The sequence below is a fragment of the Gorilla gorilla genome, chromosome 4 (assembly GCF_029281585.2).
Source record: "Gorilla gorilla gorilla isolate KB3781 chromosome 4, NHGRI_mGorGor1-v2.1_pri, whole genome shotgun sequence".
NCBI classification, from domain to species: Eukaryota; Metazoa; Chordata; class Mammalia; order Primates; family Hominidae; genus Gorilla; species Gorilla gorilla.
Window position 1 is genome coordinate 145,221,064 of NC_073228.2, and position 25,233 is coordinate 145,246,296.

The window sequence follows — 25,233 nt, forward strand, 5'->3', positions numbered from 1 at the left end:
AAGCTGTCATATCATTCTTCAAAGGAGGAGTAAAGTAGGAGCAATTGTGTGGCCCAACATTTGTTTGTTTTTTAGCCAAGCTTAGATTTATAAAGCAATGAGGGTGTGGTTTTAACCACAAAGTGAAAGTGTTAGACAGTTGTTGGCTCTCTCCTAAAAAGTGAATGAGATTTTTCCTATACATTTTCCTTCTTGTTGACTAATATATGATGAATACTTTTTTCAGCTTGGACATACCATAAATATAAAAATAATAAAGCCAAAGAATTTAAGCTAAAATTCAACACTTTTCTTAACTAATTTAACTGGTATGGTCTCCATAGTAGTCCACTGTTTTGTTTCCTGTGTTAACTTCCCTTTTGTTTCAAAAGCTCTTAGAATAAGGAGTCAACTGGATTTTTATGTCCATGGACCCCTTGTGATTATATGCAGTGTACGCTGTGTGTGCATGTGTGTGTGTGTGTGTGTGTGTGTGTGTGAGATCCTTTTACTTAGAAAAAGGTCTACTATGCTCATTAGAAGATCAAAAGCAGATTCTCCTTACTTGTAACATAGGAGTTTCAGAATTAATCTGTATTCAAGCTCATTCTATATCCTTCATCAAAGAAAAGACAATGTTTTGTGTCTGTTGTCCCTCTCACACACAGCCCTAATATATAATGTGTAACTGCCTTATCTGCAGCCCTAAACTAATATAGCTAGAGGTCTTCTAATCATTCTGCTACCTCTAGGAAAGAAATATAGTCTTGAAAACTGCCAATCTGGTGTGCATACAAAATATATACAAAATACCAAGGAACATTATATGAGCCTTTTGCTAGGTATCTCTAAGCAACTGCTTCCGTTAATGGCCACTTTACAAATTGCTGAAAGAAGGAAACGTCTTTCGATTCTTTTTTTTCTTTTTCTTTTTTTTTTTTTTTTTGAGACAGAGTCTCTGTCTGTTACTCAGGCTGTAGTGCAGTGGCACAATGATAGCTCCCTCCAGCCTCAAACTCCTGGGCTCAAGCATTCCTTCTGCATCAGCCTCCTGACTAGCTGGAACTCAGGCTCATGCCACCAGACCTGGCTAATTTTTCTGTTTTCAGTAGAGAAAATATTTTCCTTCACTAATTTAACTGGTATGGTTTCCATTGTCTACCCAGTTTTCCATATGCATAAGAAAATATATTCACAGGAAAATATAAAGTTTTCAGATTTCATGAGTGGTTTTAAGAAAGTTTTAGTCAGTGAAAAAACTATCATACCATTCTTCAAAGGAAGGGTGAAATAAGTTGATCTGCTACGTTGCCCAGGCTGGTCTTGAAGGGAAACAGACTTTTTTGTAGTCATACTTATCCTTTGGCTTCTTAGTAAGTATTATATAGTCATTACTTTTTGCAGTTTTTTAGATCAAAGTGTTAATGGAGGTAAAGTTAACTTTAGAATATATGTAAAAGTCAAGTCTGCTTTAAATTTAATCATCTCTTTGGTGAAAGGGATGGGATGGAGCTTTGCTTTTTGTCATATATTCATCTGTACCTTTCAAGTATTCAAATAGAAAAATATAAACAATGTAAATAAAATAGCAAAACAATGTAATATCTCATAAAACTGCAATGGTAAAAGCATTTATCCTATTGAAATTCCACAATTTTTATTTGAAAATATTATCGACATGTAATTCAAGTGGCATTTAGAAGAATAATTTAAAAGCAACAACTCTATAGAAAGCTTGTAAAATGATTAAGTAGTTTAAACGAAATAAAACAATTTCTGAGTCAGTCATCTCCAGTAGGTCTATTTTAGTCTCAAGATAAATTCATTTCTGGTGACAACTGAAGTTCTTAGTTATTTGTTAGTATATATTGGAGACATTTACAATAAAGCTTAGAGCACAATGGGAAATGAAAGTATCTTTTTTTAAAGACCAAATGTATTGCAGAAATGTGAGTAATTTAATCCGATGCTACAATCTGATCATTCTGATCTAATCTGATCATTTAATAACACTAAATAAAACCTTCATCTCACATTCTTTGGCTGTTTCTTTTAAAATATGGGTTTACAGATAAATCAAATAAATTCAAAACAAAGTAATAAGCAAATGATTTTTTTTTCTCAGTAATCTAGTAGAGTATTACATTTAGAAGTAATCTGTATCTCAGTGCAGTAACTATTTAGGACTGTAAGCGCCGCTGTTCACCTACTGGAAGACAAACGCAACCGAAAACACTCAGATCTCACACCTCACAAAGACCCGCAGATGCCACAAACTAACTGCTGGACTGCAGCGAAACCCCACCCCTGTTTGGAGGCACTCCAGGTTTCCGGAGGATTGTCATCTCCATAGCTGCGGCAAGAAACTAAATAAGACCCATTTATGCACAGTGAAGATTCTGAGAGGATTCTGCAGCAAAACAACAATGGCCGCTCCACAGAGTCGCCCCAGACGCGGCGAGCTGATCCTGCTGTGCGCGCTGCTGGGAACGCTGTGGGAAATCGGGAGGGGACAGATTCGCTACTCTGTGCCAGAAGAGACGGACAAAGGCTCCTTCGTGGGTAATATCTCCAAGGACCTGGGGCTGGACCCCCGGGAGCTGGCGAAGCACGGAGTCCGTATCGTCTCCAGAGGTAGGACGCAGCTCTTTGCTCTGAACCCGCGCAGCGGCAGCTTGGTCACCGCGGGCAGGATAGATCGGGAGGAGCTCTGCGCTCAGAGCCCGCGGTGTCTGATAAATATTAACATCCTGGTTGAGGATAAAGGAAAACTCTTTGGGATAGAAATAGAAATAATTGATATTAACGATAATAACCCAAAATTCCAGGTCGAAGATCTAGAAGTAAAAATTAACGAAATCGCGGTTGCTGGAGCACGTTATCCACTCCCAGAAGCTGTTGACCCGGATGTGGGCGTGAACTCCCTCCAGAGCTACCAGCTCAACCCCAATCACCACTTCTCCCTGGACGTGCAGACTGGAGACAATGGAGCTATAAACCCAGAGCTGGTGCTGGAGCGCGCCCTGGACAGGGAGGAAGAGGCTGCTCACCACCTGGTCCTCACGGCCTCGGATGGCGGCGAGCCGCGTCGCTCTAGCACAGTGCGCATCCACGTGACAGTGTTGGATACAAATGACAATGCCCCGGTTTTTCCTCACCCGATTTACCGAGTGAAAGTCCTTGAGAACATGCCCCCAGGCACGCGGCTGCTTACTGTAACAGCCAGCGACCCGGATGAGGGAATCAACGGAAAAGTGGCATACAAATTCCGGAAAATTAATGAAAAACAAACTCCGTTATTCCAGCTTAATGAAAATACTGGGGAAATATCAATAGCAAAAAATCTAGATTATGAAGAATGTTCGTTTTATGAAATGGAAATACAAGCCGAAGATGTGGGGGCACTTCTGGGGAGGACCAAATTGCTCATTTCGGTGGAAGATGTAAATGACAATAGACCAGAAGTGATCATTACGTCTTTGTTTAGCCCAGTGTTAGAAAATTCTCTTCCCGGGACAGTAATTGCCTTCTTGAGTGTGCATGACCAAGACTCTGGAAAGAATGGTCAAGTTGTCTGTTACACACGTGATAATTTACCTTTTAAATTAGAAAAGTCAATAGGTAATTATTATAGATTAGTGACAAGGAAATATTTGGACCGAGAAAATGTCTCTATCTACAATATCACAGTGATGGCCTCAGATCTAGGAACACCACCTCTGTCCACTGAAACTCAAATCGCTCTGCACGTGGCAGACATTAACGACAACCCTCCTACTTTCCCTCATGCCTCCTACTCAGCGTATATCCTAGAGAACAACCTGAGAGGAGCCTCCATCTTTTCCTTGACTGCACACGACCCCGACAGCCAGGAGAATGCCCAGGTCACTTACTCTGTGACCGAGGACACGCTGCAGGGGGCGCCCCTGTCCTCGTACATCTCCATCAACTCTGACACCGGTGTCCTGTATGCGCTGCAATCTTTCGACTATGAGCAGATCCGAGACCTGCAGCTACTGGTAACAGCCAGCGACAGCGGGGACCCGCCCCTCAGCAGCAACGTGTCACTGAGCCTGTTCGTGCTGGACCAGAATGACAACGCGCCCGAGATCCTGTACCCCGCCCTCCCCACAGACGGTTCCACTGGCGTGGAGCTGGCGCCCCGCTCCGCAGAGCCCGGCTACCTGGTGACCAAGGTGGTGGCGGTGGACAGAGACTCGGGCCAGAACGCCTGGCTGTCCTACCGCCTGCTCAAGGCCAGCGAGCCGGGACTCTTCTCGGTGGGTCTGCACACGGGCGAGGTGCGCACGGCGCGAGCCCTGCTGGACAGAGACGCGCTCAAGCAGAGCCTCGTGGTGGCCGTCCAGGACCATGGCCAGCCCCCTCTCTCCGCCACTGTCACGCTCACCGTAGCCGTGGCTGACAGCATCCCCGAAGTCCTGACCGAATTGGGCAGTCTGAAGCCTTCGGTCGACCCGAACGATTCGAGCCTTACACTCTATCTCGTGGTGGCAGTGGCTGCCATCTCCTGTGTCTTCCTCGCCTTTGTCGCTGTGCTTCTGGGGCTCAGGCTGAGGCGCTGGCACAAGTCACGCCTGCTCCAGGATTCCGGTGGCAGATTGGTAGGCGTGCCTGCCTCACATTTTGTGGGTGTTGAGGAGGTACAGGCTTTCCTGCAGACCTATTCCCAGGAAGTCTCCCTCACCGCCGACTCGCGGAAGAGTCACCTGATCTTTCCCCAGCCCAACTACGCAGACACGCTCATCAGTCAGGAGAGCTGTGAGAAAAATGATTCTTTGTTAACATCCGTAGATTTTCATGAATATAAGAATGAAGCTGATCATGGTCAGGTGAGTTTAGTTCTTTGCTTGCTTTTAATTTCCAGATGAATTTTATTTGGCATAAATGATGTTTTGAAAAACATTGTGAAGATGAAAATAATTTTTAAGGCGTATCACAGAGTTTTGGGTTTATTTTGGTGGTGTTACTATAAAATTGAACTCTAATAGTCATAGGTTATTGTTTCATTTGCTTTTAAACGACTTGGAAAAGATTGTTCAACCATTTTAAGCCTTCCAGTATTTTATTCCTATTATCACTCATTCACTTAAGAAGTACCTACCCGTCCATACTGGTAATTTTGCTATTGTTTGTGTGTGTGTGTGTGTGTGTGTGTGTATCCCAAACTAGAACTTCAGAAAATTATCAAGAAGTCTAAAGCCTTGTTATTAGCTTAGCAAAAGTAAAATATATCTCAGAATTTTTAGGGTTATGTTTAGCATTTGAACCTGTAACTAGGCTCTTGTAGATTTCTTCACGTTAAACCTCTTTTCTGAGCCCTGTTTCTGTACCAGTGCCCTTCAAAACTTTAATACTTCTTACCATCCTTCAAAACATGAACAAACTTTAAAGATGGATCTTGGTGGGAGATGAGACTGGTTACTAAATATTAAGTATGTGTGTCAGTGGTCACCTGGGCTCCATGCCCATGGAGACATGAAATCTAAAGCCTAGAATGTCCATTGCTCCCCCAAACAAAAAACAAAAGCATAAACATTAGATCTGAATTAAAATGTAATTTTAAACTGTTGAAAGTGACTTTTGTAAAATATGAAAGAACATATTTCAGTATAATTCCAATGAGCTGTTTCGGTTGTGCATCGACGTGAAGTGGTGAGAATGTTGATATTAAGAACCAATGTTTCAGGTACACAAGTTCTAAATAAGCTGATCAATTCAATTAAAGTTATTCAGTCTTGGCTGGACACAGTGCCTCATGTCTGAAATCCCAGCACTTTGGGAGGCTGGGGCAGGAGGACCGCTTGAGCCCCGGGGGTTTGAAACTGCAGTGAGCTATGATCATGCCACTGCACTCCAGCCTAGGTGGCAGAACTAGACCCTGTCTCTAAAAAAACTATTAGGCCGGGTGCGGTGGCTCACGCCTGTAATCCCAGCACTTTGGGAGACTGAGGTGGGTGGATCATCTGAGGTCAGGAGTTCAAGATCAGCCTGGCAAACATGGTGAAACCCCATCTCTACTAAAAACTACAAAAATTAGCCAGGCATGGTGGCACACGCCTGTGGTCCCAGCCACTTGGGAGGCTGAGGCAGAAGAATCGCTTGAACCCGGGAGGTGGAGGTTGCAGTGAGCCCCGATCCTGTCACTGCACTCCAGCCTGGGCAACAGGGTGAGACTCCGTCTCAAAAAAAAAAACTAATATTAATAGTAAAAACTCGGTATAGGCTATCCATTACTGTATTCCTGCATACCTTCTTGTAGCATTTGAATAAAGCTAATCCCTGAATTGATTGTTGTAAGGTAGAAGTAGATGACCCAATAAATGTTTGTTATTAATGAAAAGGACATTTCCTAAGGATTGTGTAGTGTTCTACTGTATGGTGCATATTCAGTGGAGTGGGAGTTAACTTCATAGTTTGTGTACGATTTGGATGCACATTTGAAAGGACAACATATTATTGGCACTTTGCAATTTTAAAACTGGGATGAAAGTTGCCCTGGTAGGAAAGAAAATCCTTACTCTCCCTAAAAATGTTGGCTAGTTGTTTTTATTAATCTGACAAATGGACTAAAGAAAGTTGACCAATGTCCACAAATTTATGTAAATGAACTTATGAGCTTCATTTATCCAATTCCAAAGTCATTTCTTCACTACAGCGATGGTACATAGATAGGATAATAATGCAATCCACTAGAATATCCCTTTGTACCTTGTATTGCAGAATAGATAAGCATTTCCCCAATAACTCTTAAGAATGAATTTATGTACTGTAAAAGATATGACATAAGACAAGTATTTTGAGATATGAAGAAGAGCAACGTAGTAGGGTATATCATTTCTTAGCTACATCATATGGGCAGTATACTTGAATGAATATTTCCTGAAGTAGAAGAGTAAAGAAAAATTATTTTTATAAAGAATGTTAATATAGTCAGGAAGAGGAGATGTTTGGGGATTGGTATAAAATTGCCACAACTTTACAAAATAGTTTTAAATAGTATAGATTTCCCTAATATGTGTAATATAAAACACTAGAAATATTGGGGAGTTGGAAATCATAAAAATGAACAGAAGAATGATAAAATTGTTTCCATAGCTAATACAAAATGAATTTTTGAAATCAGTATAGTATGAAGGCTCTGAGAGCAAGAACTGTATCATATTAATTATTATATTGCCAGTGACAAGGGCAATACTTAGTTCTAGCTAAGAGTTCAAGGTATGTTTGCAGAATGGTGAAAGAATGGACCAATGTATGCAGGTTTGTATAAAAACCCAACGTGATATTTCTAACAATTTGGAAAACAGAGAAAGATACCTTAAAGAAGGTGTTATAATTTTTTATTAAGTATATGAACGTAAAAACTTGGCTTGTTAAGTTAGGCACACAAAAACAATTACTGCACTGGTTAACTTGAAGCAGCAGAGGCTGTAGTTTCCTAGTGTTGACTCTGGGCGCCGCTGTTGGCCAAAGTGGAGAGCTTGGCGCTCCAGATCTCCTCGCGCAGCCGCAGCGCGCTTTCCAGGGCAGCCCCAGCTCAGACGCCCCAGCGCCAGCCTTTACACCGCTTCCTCCTCGGAAAAAGAAGAATTTTTTCTTGAACTGGAACTGCAACTAAAGTCCGTTCGGAGATCCAAAAATCTGCAATACAGAGGTTATTTGTAACCTGGCGTCTCCAGGCTGGTGAGCAAGCTGAGGAGAGCAAGAGGGATGGGGAGCGGTGCCGGGGAGCTGGGCCGGGCTGAGAGGCTGCCAGTGCTCTTTCTCTTCCTGCTGTCTTTGTTCTGCCCGGCGCTCTGTGAGCAGATCCGCTACAGGATTCCCGAGGAAATGCCCAAGGGCTCCGTAGTGGGGAACCTCGCCACGGACCTGGGGTTCAGCGTCCAGGAGTTACCGACTCGAAAACTGCGCGTCAGTTCGGAGAAGCCTTACTTCACCGTGAGCGCAGAGAGCGGGGAGTTGCTTGTGAGCAGCAGGCTAGACAGGGAGGAGATATGCGGGAAGAAGCCAGCTTGTGCTCTGGAATTTGAGGCTGTTGCTGAAAATCCACTGAACTTTTATCACGTGAATGTGGAGATCGAGGACATTAATGACCACACGCCAAAATTCACGCAAAATTCCTTTGAGCTGCAAATAAGTGAGTCTGCACAGCCTGGCACACGATTTATATTAGAAGTAGCAGAAGATGCAGATATTGGCTTAAACTCTCTGCAGAAGTATAAACTCTCTCTTAACCCAAGTTTCTCATTAATAATTAAGGAGAAACAGGATGGTAGTAAACACCCGGAACTGGCACTGGAGAAAACCTTAGACCGGGAACAACATAGTTACCATCGTTTAGTCCTGACTGCGTTGGACGGTGGACATCCACCCCTAAGCGGCACCACTGAGCTCCGGATCCAGGTAACCGACGCCAATGATAATCCCCCGGTATTCAACCGGGATGTGTACAGAGTCAGCCTTCGGGAAAACGTGCCGCCAGGCACCACTGTGTTGCAAGTGTCAGCCACTGACCAAGACGAGGGCATCAACTCAGAAATTACTTATTCCTTCTACAGAACCGGGCAAATCTTTAGTCTGAATTCAAAGAGCGGAGAAATTACCACTCAAAAGAAACTGGATTTTGAAGAAACCAAGGAATATTCAATGGTTGTAGAAGGGAGGGATGGTGGTGGACTGGTTGCACAATGTACAGTTGAAATTAATATTCAAGATGAAAATGACAATAGCCCAGAAGTTACATTCCATTCTCTACTTGAAATGATTTTGGAAAACGCGGTGCCTGGAACACTAATTGCTTTGATCAAAATACATGACCAAGATTCTGGGGAAAATGGGGAGGTTAATTGTCAATTACAGGGCGAAGTCCCTTTTAAGATTATCTCTTCATCCAAAAATTCGTATAAGTTGGTAACAGATGGAACCCTAGACCGAGAGCAAACCCCGGAGTACAATGTCACCATCACAGCCACAGACAGGGGCAAGCCGCCCCTCTCCTCCAGCATAAGCGTCATCCTACATATCAGAGACGTCAACGATAACGCTCCGGTTTTCCACCAGGCGTCCTACGTAGTCAGTGTACCCGAAAACAACCCTCCTGGGGCCTCCATCGCGCAAGTCTGCGCCTCGGACCTGGACTTGGGGTTGAACGGCCAAGTCTCCTACTCCATCATGGCCAGCGACCTAGAGCCTCTGGCACTGGCCTCTTACGTGTCCATGAGCGCGCAAAGTGGGGTGGTGTTCGCGCAGCGCGCCTTTGACTACGAGCAGCTGCGCACCTTCGAACTCACACTACAGGCCCGCGACCAGGGCTCGCCAGCGCTCAGCGCAAACGTGAGCCTGCGCGTGTTGGTGGGCGACCGAAACGACAACGCACCGCGGGTGCTGTACCCCGCGCTGGGTCCCGACGGCTCTGCGCTCTTCGATATGGTGCCGCGCGCTGCAGAGCCCGGCTACCTGGTGACCAAGGTAGTGGCCGTGGACGCAGACTCAGGACACAACGCCTGGCTGTCCTACCACGTGCTGCAGGCTAGCGAGCCCGGGCTCTTCAGCCTGGGGCTGCGTACGGGAGAGGTGCGCACAGCGCGTGCCTTGGGCGACAGGGACGCGGCCCGCCAGCGCCTGCTGGTCGCTGTGCGTGATGGTGGACAGCCGCCACTCTCCGCCACCGCCACGCTGCACTTGATCTTTGCTGACAGCTTGCAGGAGGTGCTGCCGGATATCACTGACCGCCCTGTACCCTCTGACCCCCAGGCTGAGCTGCAGTTTTACCTAGTGGTGGCCTTGGCCTTGATGTCAGTGCTCTTCCTCCTGGCCGTGATTCTGGCCATTGCCTTGCGCCTGCGACGCTCCTCCAGCCCTGCGGCCTGGAGCTGCTTCCAACCTGGTCTCTGTGTCAAGTCTGGACCTGTGGTTCCCCCCAACTTCAGTGAGGGGACTTTGCCTTATTCCTACAACCTATGTATTGCACATACAGGAAAGACGGAGTTTAATTTCCTAAAATGTAGTGAGCAATTGAGTTCAGGACAAGACATACTTTGTGGTGATTCATCTGGGGCCTTATTTCCGCTTTGTAATTCCAGCGAGTCGACTTCCCATCCTGAGTTGGTGAGTTTCATTTATGTCTATTCTTTTTCATTACCCACCCAATTTTCTGTATTTACATGAAACTACCGTACATTTTCAAGTCCAATGAGTTGTCTTAGGGAAGTTAGAGCTGCTCAGAAAGCTGTCCTACCATTCTTTAAGAGGAGCAGTAAATTGTGAGTTTTTATGTCGCATAAAAGAAGTAGCCTTATAGATTTACAAAGTAGTGAGAGTTTGCTCTTAGCTTCCTATCTAGCAAAAACATTTGGTGCTTTTTTTTGTCCTCTTTCTCAAAGCTAATGAAATTTACCTGTTCGTTGTCTCATTCTTTAACATGTTTATATTTTATTATATGTAGATAAACCATTAAATTTAATGTATGTAATCATTTAATTCATCTTTTAAAGCAAAGAAACTGCTAGTAGATGTCTTTCTTCACTGATTTCACTGGTAGTTTTCATCTCTTTCTTATGTTCCTCATATATACTTTCTTATTCCTACCTAATGGATTTATGATTTTTTGAATCTCCTAAAATTTTATTAAAAATACTATATGTTGGCTGGGTGCAGTGGCTCATGCCTGTAATCCCAACACTTTGGGAGGCCGAGGCGGTTGGATCACATGGTCAGGAGTTCAAGACCAGCCTGGGCAACATGGTGAAAACCCGTCTCTACTAAAAATACAAAAATTAGCTGGGTGTGGTGGTGGGCCCCTGTAATCCCAGCTACTCAGGAGGCTAAGGCAGGAGAATTGGTTGAACCTGGCAGGTGGAGGTTGCGGTGAGCCGAGATCACTCCATTGCATTCCAGCCTGGGCAACAAGAGCAAAACTCCATCTCAAAAAAAAGGAAGAAGAAGGAGAAGGAGAGGAAGAAGAAGAAAAATACTACATGTTATGTGTATGAGAGAGAAAGAGAGAGACTGATTCACTGAACTTAGAAGGTCCAAATCATCCAAATCATTTTCTAAATTTATCCAGGTTTTCTTGGATGCAAAATCCTTTTCCACCTCTATATAATTACCAGAAGAAACTTACAAGAAAAGGAAATGCTATTGCCTGAATTTCTCTTGCTCGGAATCCTGATGTATATTCTTGAAGAAGGGGAAAAAGACACCGGATTTGTCTTATCATTTGGAGCTTTAAATATAAATGACTGGATGTTTTCTCAACATCCTTGTAGGACGGAAGGTGAATACAGGATTATTCCATTTTTAAGACAAAAACTACTAGTCTTGTGTACATACAAAGCTCCCATTACATGGTATAAGTCTTTTGCTTAGTTTCCCTTAGTATGTGATTCAGTAAATGCGTTCCTTAGAAAGTGCTGAGATTTCTTATAATACCACTTACTTTTAACCTTTCAGTAGTTTTCTTTGTTGTATATTTTGTGTTCCTTTTCCCAAATTATTATATAAGTTTAAGTGACGCTTAGAATAATGTTTAAGACCACTTTAAAATTGCATAATTTATTGATGAAGGATTAAAATAGAAACTTGCTTTTCAGTGTATATGCATTTGAATCATTGAAACACAGTCTGTGCATGCATTACATATTCACATTAAAAAACTAAGCATTTTTTGAAATAGCAGAAAAGTTTAAGCAATTACAAAAATGTAAAAATTTCCAACTTTAATCCTGTTAATATTTAGCAATATTAGGTGAGAACATCTGTAACTATTGCTGAATTAATATTACTTTTATAATACAAAAATTTAAAATAAACGTTTTTCCAGGAATTTTACCATCAAAATAAATTAACCCCAGAAAATAATTTCAAAGTGGATAATCTATCCTTATATGTGTATTAATACAATTATATATTTTACATTTACAAATACATAATATAGTTACAAAAATTAAAAATGAATGTACTTCCAAACAAGATTGCACATAAAAATTACTTCAGAAAATTGTTAAGATATACAGAAAAAATTGAAGCATCATAAAAAGGAAATTATAATAGTTTACATATGTAGAAATAGAGTGCAAAGTTCTACCAAGAATAAGAATAAATTAATACTAAGCAATGGTTTGTGATTTTATAATACACTTACAGAAATTTTATTCCACTTTATTTACAACTCAGATATCTAAAAAATAGATTGCTTTTGAAATACAAATGCAAGAAACAATTGGAGAAATCTAAAATCATAATTAGAAGAGAGTAGTATTTTCTTTATCAGCCATCTGATATAATGTTACACATCAGTGGGTGTAGTAACGGCTTAGGACTCTGAGCGCCGCTGTTGATCAACTCTAAGCGAAAATCAGGACTCCATCCGGATTTCCAGTTCTGCGACTACACAAAACCCGGCAGATACCACAAACCTGCTCCCAGGCTGCGGCAAAACTCAGCCTCTTTCTCCTAAGGAAAAGATCACCATACTTTGCAGGGTGGAAGAAAGAACCTGATGAAGCAGCGCGCACAGAGAGCCTTCTGAGAAAATTCCAAAGCGAGGCAGCAATGGCAGCTCCAACCAAATGCCAGCTCCGCGGAAGATTAGTCCTGCTGTGCTCGCTCCTGGGGATGCTATGGGAGGCCAGGGCCAGTCAGATTCGCTACTCAGTGCCTGAAGAGACAGAAAAGGGCTATATTGTGGGCAACATCTCCAAGGACCTGGCTCTGGAGCCCCGGGAGCTGGCGGAGCGCCGAGTCCGCATCGTCTCTAGAGGTAGGACGCAGCTTTTCTCTCTGAACCCGCGCAGCGGCACCTTGGTCACCGCGGGTAGGATAGACCGGGAGGAGCTCTGTGCTCAGAGCCCGCGGTGTCTGGTGAACTTTAAAGTCCTGGTTGAAGACAGAGTGAAACTGTACGGAATAGAAATAGAAGTAACTGATATTAACGACAGCGCCCCAAAATTCCAGGCCGAAAGTCTGGAAGTAAAAATTAACGAAATCGCGGTTCCTGGAGCACGTTATCCACTTCCAGAAGCTATTGATCCGGATATTGGCGTGAACTCCCTCCAGAGCTACCAGCTCAGCCCCAATCACCACTTCTCCCTGAACGTGCAGACTGGAGACAATGGAGCTATAAACCCAGAGCTGGTGCTGGAGCGCGCCCTGGACAGGGAGGAGGCAACTGCCCACCACCTGGTCCTCACGGCCTCGGATGGCGGCGAGCCGCGTCGCTCCAGCACAGTGCGCATCCATGTGACAGTGTTGGATACAAATGACAATGCCCCGGTTTTTGCTCAACGGATTTACCGAGTTAAAGTCCTTGAGAACGTGCCCCCAGGCACCTGGCTGCTTACTGCAACAGCCAGCGACCTGGATGAGGGAATCAACGGAAAAGTGGCATACAAATTCTGGAAAATTAATGAAAAACAATCTCTGCTATTCCAGCTTAATGAAAATACTGGGGAAATATCAACAGCAAAAAGTCTAGATTATGAAGAATGTTCATTTTATGAAATGGAAATACAAGCTGAAGATGGTGGGGGATTGAAAGGGTGGACAAAAGTGCTCATTTCGGTGGAAGATGTAAATGACAATAGACCTGAAGTGACCATTACATCTCTGTTTAGCCCAGTGAGAGAAGATGCACCTCAGGGAACAGTAATTCTTCTTTTCAATGCTCATGACCGAGACTCCGGGAAGAATGGTCAAGTTGTCTGTTCTATCCAGGAGAATCTATCTTTTAAATTAGAAAATTCAGAAGAAGATTATTACAGATTGTTGACGGCCCAAATTCTTGACCGAGAAAAAGCCTCAGAATATAATATCACGGTGACTGCAACAGACAGAGGAACTCCGCCCCTGTCCACAGAAATTCACATCACCCTGCAAGTGACTGACATCAATGATAATCCACCTGCTTTCTCTCAAGCCTCCTACTCAGTCTACCTCCCGGAAAACAACGCCAGAGGTACTTCCATCTTCTCCGTGATTGCCTATGACCCTGATAGCAATGAGAATTCTAGAGTTATTTACTCCTTGGCAGAGGATACCATCCAAGGGTCTCCTCTCTCCACCTATGTCTCTATTAACTCGGACACTGGCGTGCTGTATGCTCTGTGCTCCTTTGACTATGAGCAGTTTAGAGATTTGCAAATGCAGGTGACGGCAAGTGACAGTGGAAGCCCACCACTTAGCAGCAATGTGTCATTGAGACTGTTTGTTTTGGACCAGAATGACAATGCCCCGGAAATCCTGTACCCTGCCCTCCCCACTGATGGTTCTACTGGTGTGGAGCTGGCACCCCGCTCTGCAGAGCCTGGCTACCTGGTGACCAAGGTGGTGGCAGTGGACAGAGACTCAGGCCAGAATGCTTGGCTCTCCTACCGCCTATTCAAGGCCAGTGAGCCAGGGCTCTTCTCGGTGGGGCTGCACACAGGTGAAGTGCGCACAGCTCGGGCCCTGCTAGATAGAGATGCACTCAAACAGAGCCTTGTGGTGGCTGTACAGGACCATGGCCAGCCCCCTCTCTCGGCCACTGTCACGCTCACAGTAGCCATAGCTGACAGCATCCCAGACATCCTGGCTGACCTGGGCAGTCTTCAGATCCCTGCAGACCTGGAGGCCTCAGACCTTACCCTCTACCTCGTTGTGGCTGTGGCAGTCATCTCCTGTGTCTTCCTCACCTTCGTTATCACGCTGCTGGCCCTCAGGCTGAGGCACTGGCACTCCTCGCATCTGCTGCGGGCTACCAGTGATGGGTTGGCTGGTGTGCCCACCTCACACTTTGTGGGTGTAGATGGGGTTCGAGCTTTCCTACAGACCTATTCTCAGGAGTTCTCCCTCACCGCTGACTCAAGGAAGAGTCACCTGATCTTCCCCCAGCCCAACTATGCAGACACACTCATCAGCCAGCAGAGCTGTGAGAAAAATGAGTCTTTGTGCGTCTCTGTTGATTCCAAGTTTCCTATAGAAGACACCCCTTTGGTTCCGGTGAGTTCATTTTTTTTTCTTTCTTTCTTTTCTTTTTTTTTGTTTTTTGTTTTTTGTTTTGTTTTGTTTTTGAGACAGAGTCTTACTCTGTTACCCAGGCTGGAATGCAGTGGTGTGATCTCGGCTCATTGCAAACTCCGCCTCCCAAGTTCAAGTGATTCTCCTGCCTCAGCCTCCCGAGTAGAGTAGCTGGGACTAGAGTAGAGTAGCTGGGACTGCGGGCCTCCCAAGTAGAATAACTGGGACTACAGGCACGTGCCACCACGCCCGGCTAATTTTTTGTGTGTTTTTAGTAGAGACGGGGTGTCACCATGTTGGCCAGGCTGGTCTTGAATTCCTAACCTCAAGTGATCCACCCACCTCAGCCTCCCAAAGCGCTGGGATTACAGGTGTGAGCCACTGCGCCTGGCCCTTAACTTTCTATTATAGTTAGCTTTCTCTTTAACTGTTTGTACTTAAGGTAGTATAAGTTGATATCAGTGTGTTCCTCATCACTTTTCATTGGGCCTCATTGTTGCTCCAACACTGAAAGGAGGCATTTATTAGTTATATTTGCTGATATAACTTTCATGTTCTCATAATAATTAACCTGCTGTCAACGTAAACCATACTTCATGGGGTAGCTCTCAGCCTGCATTGATGTGGGCTTTTTGGGTAGGGTTCTTCATTGGTTGCAGTGGACTCATATCATAAAATTCTTACTCCTTTTTTTTTTTTTTAAGAGATGGGGGTGTCATTCTGTTGTCCAGGGTGGAATGCAGTGGTGTGAGTAAAGCTTACTGCAGTCTCAACCTCCTGGGCTTATGCGATCCTCCCACCTCAGCCTTCACAGTAGCTAGGACTGAGGTGGGAGGACTAGCAAGCTATGTTGCCCAGACTGGTCTCAAACGATCTTCCTGCTTCAGTTTCCCAAAGCACTGGGTGAGGTGTGAACCACCTCACCCAGCAAATTCTTACTCCTATGATCATTTATTCAGGTCATACTATGTTTGTAAGGGTAAACTGATAAAAAGGTAAATGTATTCTTCTTAGAGAAACAGCTGAAAGCCCAGATTTATTGCTTCTATTCTTCCATTTCTATGATAGGAAAACACCTCTTTGAGGTTATATTTTTCAGATCACAAGTATGTAAAGTCTGTTTGTGTTTACAGATATTTTCTGACGAAGATTCAAACTTCAGTTATCCACTTCCAAACCCTAGTAAACCAATTTTTTCCCTTTAATGGTGAAAGTTGTAACATCTTTTATTCTCATATCTTCAAAGGTCTTAATTTCCTAATGCTTTAATGTTAAATTATGGAGAATAGTAGGACATTCTTCTTTTCTATAGTATATGCTTGCTCAAGAGAAGTTTCTAAGACTGGACACTGTGAAATGACAAAACAAGGAATTAAAAATATTTCTCTCACTTATATATTATTTCTGGCTCAATTCTCCAACTTTTGAGTCTAGAAATGAACTTGCATATCAGATATAATTTAAGAAAATATTCTCAGGAACTGCTGGGAAGATTCTAAAACTATTTTACTGTTTTTAGCTATAAGGAAGAGAATAATGTATTATTTAATGTTATTTTAAACATAGTGTTGTTTCAAATAGTAAATAACATTTCACAAGACATTTGAAAATAAGCTTTGAAGTTGACTCAAAATTCTATGCTAAACATGTGATCCATAGATACACTGATGACTGCTGGCATTTCTGTGGAAATGAAGAATTGTTTTATTTGTTTGTAATTATTTGGTTTTCAGTTGCTTTATTTTTAAGAAAAAAAAGCTAAACTGTCTGGAAATCCTTTATGACATACAGACATTTTAATTATTTCAAACACGTTTTCCCTCTTAAGCGGGTAGCAAAAAAAATAAAGCATACTTCAGGCTCATATTTTTAACCATGCAACAAGAAAATTGTTACAATTTCTGTCCTGAGGAGTAGCCTTCATACTTAGTATTTATAAATATTGAAATGTGTGTTAATTTGGGGAAAACATAACAGACATCCATGAAGGCTTGTATGTCATGGTAGGTAGTTACTATTCGATACCACAAAAATGTCTCTTGCCCTTAAAACCAGAACACGAGGCTCACCAGACAGATGACTGAATGGAGTATGGAAAATCTTTATTTCTGTTTTTCTTAGGCTATGTAGGACTTAACTTATTGTGCATTGGTAACAGATTGTAGAACATAAGCTGAAAGATAAAATTCTTGACCTTAATGTCTCATCTTAAAAAGAAGCATTGGTTGACATTCTATATCTCGTATTACTTAAAAATAATGGGGGAGCGCAGTATATATTAAACAAAGATTGGCTTTGTGGTGATCATTGTTGAAGGTGGGGTGATGGCTATGTGAAGGTTCACTATATATACTCCCTACTGTTGTATAAGTTTGAAATTGTGCATAATAGATTTATTTAAAACACAAAGCATAGAAATATCTACTATAATATTATGGTGAGAGCAAAATTTGAGGGGAATGTACACCTGCATTTTCAAAGAATATATGCATTTCGGAGACCGAATTCAAAATGAAAAACCGGGCTGCTGTCCCGCACGGAGCCTCTGGGCGCCGCTGTCGGCCAGTGCAGAGCAAGCGCTGACGCCGGGGATCCGTCAGCCTCTGGCCTGGGATTCCCTGTGCAGCCAACAACAGAAAGAAGAAAACCAGCTCCCACACACAGGCTCCCGGCTGCGCAGACCTGCCCAGCACACCGGATTGCCAGCTCCGAGACCCGGGACTCCTCCTGTCCTGGGCCGAATGCTCTTTTAGCGCGGTAGAGTGCACTTTCTCCAACTGGAAAAGCGGGGACCCAGCGAGAACCCGAGCGAACGATGGGAGGGAGCTGCGCGCAGAGGCGCCGGGCCGGCCCGCGGCAGGTACTATTTCCTTTGCTGCTGCCTTTGTTCTACCCCACCCTGTGTGAGCCGATCCGCTACTCGATTCCGGAGGAGCTGGCCAAGGGCTCGGTGGTGGGGAACCTCGCTAAGGATCTAGGGCTTAGTGTCCTGGATGTGTCGGCTCGCAAGCTGCGAGTGAGCGCGGAGAAGCTGCACTTCAGCGTAGACGCGCAGAGCGGGGACTTACTTGTGAAGAACCGAATAGACCGTGAGCAAATATGCAAAGAGAGAAGAAGATGTGAGTTGCAATTGGAAGCTGTGGTGGAAAATCCTTTAAATATTTTTCATGTCATTGTGGTAATTGAGGATGTTAATGACCACGCCCCTCAATTTGATAAAAAGGAAATACATTTAGAAATTTTCGAATCTGCATCCGCTGGTACACGACTATCGCTTGACCCTGCCACGGATCCTGATATAAACATAAACTCAATTAAAGATTATAAGATAAACTCTAATCCTTATTTTTCATTAATGGTTAGAGTTAATTCCGATGGTGGCAAATACCCAGAGTTATCTCTGGAGAAACTCCTAGACCGGGAAGAACAGAGATCTCATAGCTTGATATTGACTGCCTTGGACGGAGGGGACCCACCAAGAAGTGCCACCGCTCACATAGAAATTTCTGTCAAGGATACCAATGATAACCCCCCGGTTTTCAGCAGAGACGAATATAGAATTAGTCTTAGTGAAAATCTGCCCCCTGGGTCCCCTGTGTTGCAAGTGACAGCCACTGACCAGGATGAGGGGGTCAATGCTGAGATAAACTACTACTTCCGAAGCACTGCCCAGAGCACAAAACATATGTTCTCATTGGATGAGAAAACAGGTATGATTAAGAATAACCAGTCATTTGATTTTGAAGATGTAGAAAGGTACACCATGGAAGTGGAAGCGAAGGACGGAGGTGGTCTCTCTACCCAGTGTAAAGTAATCATAGAAATCCTGGATGAAAACGACAACAGCCCAGAAATAATCATCACTTCTCTCTCTGATCAGATTTTGGAGAATTCACCTCCAGGAATGGTTGTTGCCCTCTTCAAAACACGGGATCTGGATTTCGGAGGAAATGGAGAAGTCAGGTGTAATATAGAAACAGACATTCCATTCAAGATTTATTCTTCTTCCAATAACTACTACAAACTGGTGACAGATGGAGCCCTGGACCGAGAGCAGACACCAGAATACAATGTCACCATCGTAGCCACTGACAGGGGCAAGCCGCCCCTTTCTTCCAGTAGAAGCATCACCTTGTATGTCGCTGACATCAACGACAACGCCCCAGTTTTCGACCAGACGTCCTACGTGGTCCACGTGGCCGAGAACAACCCGCCAGGAGTCTCCATTGCGCAAGTGAGCGCCTCTGACCCGGATTTGGGGCTCAATGGCCACATCTCCTACTCTATCGTGGCGAGTGACCTAGAGCCCCTGGCGGTGTCGTCATACGTGTCAGTGAGCGCGCAGAGTGGGGTGGTGTTCGCGCAGCGCGCCTTTGATCACGAGCAGCTGCGCGCCTTCGAGCTCACGCTGCAGGCCCGCGACCACGGCTCGCCCACGCTCAGCGCCAACGTGAGCCTGCGCGTGTTGGTGGGAGACCGCAATGACAACGCACCGCGGGTGCTGTACCCAGCTCTGGGTCCTGACGGCTCCGCGTTCTTCGATATGGTGCCTCGCTCTGCAGAGCCCGGCTACCTAGTGACTAAGGTGGTAGCGGTGGACGCCGACTCGGGACACAACGCCTGGCTGTCCTACAACGTGCTGCAGGCCAGTGAGCCCGGACTCTTCAGCCTGGGGCTGCGCACTGGGGAGGTGCGCACGGCTCGAGCCTTAGGCGACAGGGACGCAGCCCGCCAGCGCCTGCTGGTCGCTGTGCGTGACGGTGGACAGCCGCCACTCTCTGCCACCGCCACGCTGCATCTGGTCTTCGCAGACAACTTGCAAGAGATACTCCCAGACCTCAGCGACCGCCCTGTACTCTCTGACCCCCAGGCTGAACTGCAGTTTTACCTGGTGGTGGCCTTGGCCTTAATCTCAGTGCTCTTCCTCCTCGCCGTGATCCTGGCCATTGCCTTGCGCCTGCGACGCTCTCTCAGCCCTACTACTTGGGACTGCTTCCATCCTGGTCTCTGTGTCAAGTCTGGACCTGTAGTTCCCCCCAACTACAGTGAGGGGACTTTGCCTTATTCTTATAATCTGTGCATTGCACATACGGGTACAAAAGAGTTTAATTTCCTAAAATGCAGTGTGCCCATACATTCCAATGAAGACATAGTTTGCAGTGTTTCTCCTGGAGCCTTAATTCCACCTCATGGTGGGGAGGATTTGACTTCACATCCTGAGACTCTGACTTCGGTGAGTTTCTCTTTTTTGTGTGTGATTTATCTAATAGTCTACTAGTTTCTCATATTTTAGGCATACTACTTTATTTTCATATCTAGAATCATATGTTTAAAATCCATAGCTTTTTACAATATTTTCTTAATGTTTTTTCAATTATAGTTTTCACTATGTATTTGGTTCATAAGTTGCTCTATCTTTTTGTAAAATAATGTCACCAGACTGAAGATATTTTGTCTTTGTCTTTTTTTTTGAGATGGAGCCTCGCACTGTTGCCTAGGCTGGAGTGCAGTGGCGTGATCTCTGCTCACTGCAACCTCCGCCTTCTGGGTTCAAGCGATTCTCCTGCCTCAGCCTCCCAAGTAGCTGGGATTACTGGTGCCCCTCACCACAGCTAAATTTTTTGTATTTTTAGTAGACATGGGGTTTCACTATGTCGACCAGGCTGGTCAGAAACTCCTGTCCTCGTGATCCTCCCACCTTGGCCTCTCAAAGTGCTGGGATTACAGGTGTGAGCCACAATATTTTGTCAAGTTCTGACTATCAAACAGAAGCAGTGGTCTTGGCACCTAAGAAAACAAACAAGTAACCTATCTATTCAAATTTGCGAAGACTTAGTGAATTTACGATATCTTATTTATATATTTTTAAAGCCTAAAAATATTCAGAAGACAGGCCCAGTGGCTCACACCTATAATCACAGCACTTTGGGAGGCTGAAGCGGAAAGTATCACTTGAGCCCAAGAATTGAGACCAGCCTGGGCAATATAGGGAGACCCCCCATCTCTACTAAAACAAAAACAAAAAAAACCATTAGCAGAGTGTGGTAGCATTCCCCTGTGGTCCCAGCTACTTGGGAGGCTGAGCTGGGTGGATTGCTTGGTCCTGGGAGGTCAAGGTTGCAGTGAGCCCTGATCTTGCCACTGCACTCCAGCCTGGGTGACAGAGTGCGACCCTGTCTCTAAAAGAAATAAATAAATATGCAGGCACGGCCAAGTGTGCTGTAATCCCAGCACTTTGGGAGGTGGAGGTGGAGAATCTCTTGAGCGCAGGAATTTGAGACCAGCCTGGGCAACATAGGGAGACTCCATCGCTACAGAACATTTAAAAATTAGCAGGGTGTGGTGGCACATGCCTGTGGTCTCAGCTACTCTGGTGGCTGCGGTGGGAGAATCGCTTGAGCCCAGGAAGTCTAGGCTGCAGTGAGCTGTCTGGGTGACAGAGTGAGACCCTGTCTCAAAAAAAAAAAAAAGACATTTCTAAGAAATAAATGAAATACTATTGCCTTTGCACTCAGTCTCTGTCTCTGATTCTCTGATAGAAGATTTTTGAAGAAAAAAGATAAAATCTTTGAAGGGTTCTATACTTGGAAGGCATAGTGACATAAACACTTCTGAACATCCTGTTCTCTGTGTCAAAGAAGTGAACTTCTATACCCTTTGCATTTGAGGGAATAATTGCTACTGGGTTGATGGGCACACACAGTTGAAGATATGTGAACCACTGGACTTTGGCCTCTGATACAAACTGCCTAAGAGAAGAGATTATTTATACTGGTATTAATGCTCTGATGAAAACAGGTCATTTGACATAAACACTTACTTGTTAAAAACCTATATCACTACATCTAACTTTGTTTTCTAAAACTTTTAGTACTTCAAATTCTACGTATTTCTTTTCTCATTACAATGCAAACAGTTTAATTTGCAACTGTAATATATGTTCATTTTAGTTTGTGATTACCTGCTTAATCATTTAAATAGGTCCATTTAACTTGTATCCCCGTAAGATAAAGTATGTTTTACACAAAAAGTTTCATTAAGGCTCAGTAAAACTATTCTAGAAGAGTACTTTAAAAACCTCTTACACAATCCTAAGCTAAATAAGTTTAATGAATTAAGTAGTTACAATTATAAAGCTTCAGAGTGAATTATCTCATGAGTTTATTTAATATAATCTTTGAATGTATAAATAAAATTGGACTATTCAAATCACAATTTTAAATTATAAGACTTTTCTGAATTTACCTAGACACTAATATGACCTAAAATAAGTATTATTTACCTTTTATTAAAGTGTGTACATTTCTGTTGGGAAAACGTGTTGCAAATATATATTTAACCAAACATTATCTTGAAATGTTTACAATATTTTCACTCCACTTTATCACACCTCCCCTAAGAAACCTACATATAGTAAATTATTTAAAGATAGGAGTGGAGAAACCAAAGAATCTATGTAAAATATAATAATCCAACAGAATAGAGTTTACTTTCCATTGCATGTATCACTTGGGTGCAGTAACTTCTTAGGACTCTGAGCGCCGCTGTTCACCTACTAGGAGAGAAAACGCAGCCAGAGCTCAATCCGGATTCTCAGGGCTTCAACTACACAAGCCCCACAAACCGGCTGCTGGGCTGCAGGGAAGCTCACTCCGGAATTTTAAGTGCCCAGGCTACAGAGACACCCTGAAGCCACAGAAAGACAAAGGAACCGGTTGAAACACACAACGTGTCCAGTGAGGACTTTGCAGAATTCTGTAACCAGACTACAATGGCCGCTCAAAGGAATCGCTCAAAGGAATCAAAGGATTGCAGCGGGCTGGTCCTGCTCTGCCTTTTCTTCGGGATTCCATGGGAGGCTGGAGCCCGGCAGATCTCCTACTCAATTCCTGAGGAATTAGAGAAAGGCTCTTTCGTGGGCAACATCTCCAAGGACTTGGGGCTGGCGCCCCGGGAGCTGGCGGAGCGCGGAGTCCGCATAGTCTCCAGAGGTAGGACGCAGCTTTTCTCTCTGAACCCGCGCAGCGGCAGCTTGGTCACCGCGGACAGGATAGACCGGGAGGAGCTCTGCGCTCAGAGCGCGCGGTGCCTGGTGAGTTTTAATATCCTTGTGGAAGACAGGGTGAAACTTTTTGGGATAGAAATAGAAGTAACTGATATCAATGACAATGCTCCAAAATTCCAAGCAGAAAATCTAGACGTAAAAATTAATGAAAATGTCGCTACGGGAATGCGTTTTCCTCTCCCGGAAGCTATTGATCCGGATGTGGGCGTGAACTCCCTGCAGAGCTATCAGCTCAGCCCCAATAAGCACTTCTCCCTAAGAGTTCAGAGCCGTGCCAATGGCGTCAAGTACCCGGAGCTGGTACTGGAGCACTCCCTAGATCGCGAGGAAGAGGCCATTCACCACCTGGTCCTCACCGCCTCCGACGGGGGTGACCCTCTCCGATCTGGCACTGTCCTTGTCAGTGTGACTGTCTTCGATGCAAATGACAACGCGCCGGTCTTCACCTTGCCAGAATACCGAGTGAGTGTTCCTGAGAATTTGCCTGTGGGCACTCAGCTGCTGACAGTCACAGCCACCGACAGGGACGAAGGTGCCAATGGAGAAGTGACATATTCATTCCGAAAATTACCTGACACGCAATTGTTGAAGTTCCAACTAAACAAATATACTGGAGAAATAAAAATATCAGAAAATCTAGATTATGAAGAAACCAGTTTCTATGAAATAGAAATACAAGCAGAAGATGGAGGAGCATATCTTGCAACTGCAAAAGTGTTGATTACAGTAGAAGATGTAAATGACAACAGTCCAGAGCTGACCATCACGTCTCTATTTAGTCCAGTGACTGAAGATTCACCTCTGGGAACAGTCGTAGCCCTTTTAAATGTGCATGATTTAGACTCTGAGCAGAATGGACAGGTAACCTGTTCCATTTTGGCGTATCTACCATTTAAATTAGAAAAGTCCATTGACAGTTATTACAGATTGGTGATACACAGAGCCCTTGACAGGGAACAGGTATCCTCTTACAATATCACAGTAGCAGCCACAGATGGGGGAAGTCCTCCTCTATCAACGGAAGCTCACTTTACGCTACAAGTGGCAGATATCAATGACAACCCACCTACCTTCTCTCAAGTCTCCTACTTTACCTATATCCCAGAGAACAACGCCAGGGGTGCCTCCATCTTCTCAGTGACAGCGCTGGACCCGGACAGCAAAGAGAATGCCCGGATTATTTACTCCCTGGCTGAAGACACCATCCAGGGGGTACCTCTGTCCTCATACATATCCATCAACTCAGACACTGGCGTCCTGTATGCACTCAGATCCTTCGACTATGAGCAGTTTCATGAGCTACAGATGCAGGTGACAGCCAGCGACAGCGGGGATCCTCCACTCAGCAGCAACGTGTCGTTGAGCCTGTTTGTGCTGGACCAGAACGACAATGCGCCCGAGATCCTGTACCCCGCCCTCCCCACAGACGGTTCCACTGGCGTGGAGCTGGCGCCCCGCTCCGCAGAGCCCGGCTACCTGGTGACCAAGGTGGTGGCGGTGGACAGAGACTCCGGCCAGAACGCCTGGCTATCCTACCGTCTGCTCAAGGCCAGCGAGCCGGGACTCTTCGCGGTGGGGGAGCACACGGGCGAGGTGCGCACGGCGCGGGCCCTGCTGGACAGAGACGCGCTCAAGCAAAGCCTCGTAGTGGCCGTCCAGGACCACGGCCAGCCCCCTCTCTCCGCCACTGTCACGCTCACCGTGGCCGTGGCCGACAGCATCCCCCAAGTCCTGGCGGACCTCGGCAGCTTCGAGTCTCCAGCTAACTCTGAAACCTCAGACCTCACTCTGTACCTGGTGGTAGCGGTGGCCGCGGTCTCCTGCGTCTTCCTGGCCTTCGTCATCGTGCTGCTGGCGCTCAGGCTGCGGCGCTGGCACAAGTCACGCTTGCTGCAGGCTTCAGGAGGCGGCTTGACAGGCGTGTCCGGCTCGCACTTTGTGGGCGTGGACGGGGTTCGGGCTTTCCTGCAGACCTATTCCCACGAGGTCTCTCTCACCGCGGACTCGCGAAAGAGTCACCTGATCTTCCCCCAGCCCAATTATGCGGACACGCTCATCAGCCAGGAGAGCTGTGAGAAAAAGGATCCTTTGTCTTTGTTAGATGATTCGAAGTTTCCTATAGAGGATACCCCATTGGTTCCAGTGAGTTTTATTTTCATTTTTACTTTTGTTTA

The 25,233-nt window shown here is 44.9% G+C and overlaps 1 protein-coding gene across 15 annotated transcripts in view; it reads left to right on the forward strand.

Moving 5' to 3' along the window:
• LOC101128585 (protocadherin gamma-C4) overlaps positions 1-25,233 on the forward strand; it is a 169,088-nt gene that overhangs the window by 46,613 nt on the left and 97,242 nt on the right. Inside the window, exon 2 of one of the 15 annotated variants that reach the window (XM_055389239.2) lies at positions 2,148-2,406. The exons of 9 other annotated variants lie outside the window; for them this stretch is intronic. In XM_055389239.2, the coding sequence (XP_055245214.2) occupies positions 2,148-2,171 (24 nt within the window). In that variant the 3' untranslated portion in view covers positions 2,172-2,406. Of the gene's footprint in view, positions 1-2,147; positions 4,830-6,380; positions 10,108-10,631; positions 14,977-15,053; positions 20,228-21,531; positions 25,202-25,233 lie in introns of those variants that run through there. 5 more of the 15 variants (XM_019026867.4, XM_019026875.4, XM_004042680.4 and 2 more) reach the window with 5 other exon arrangements.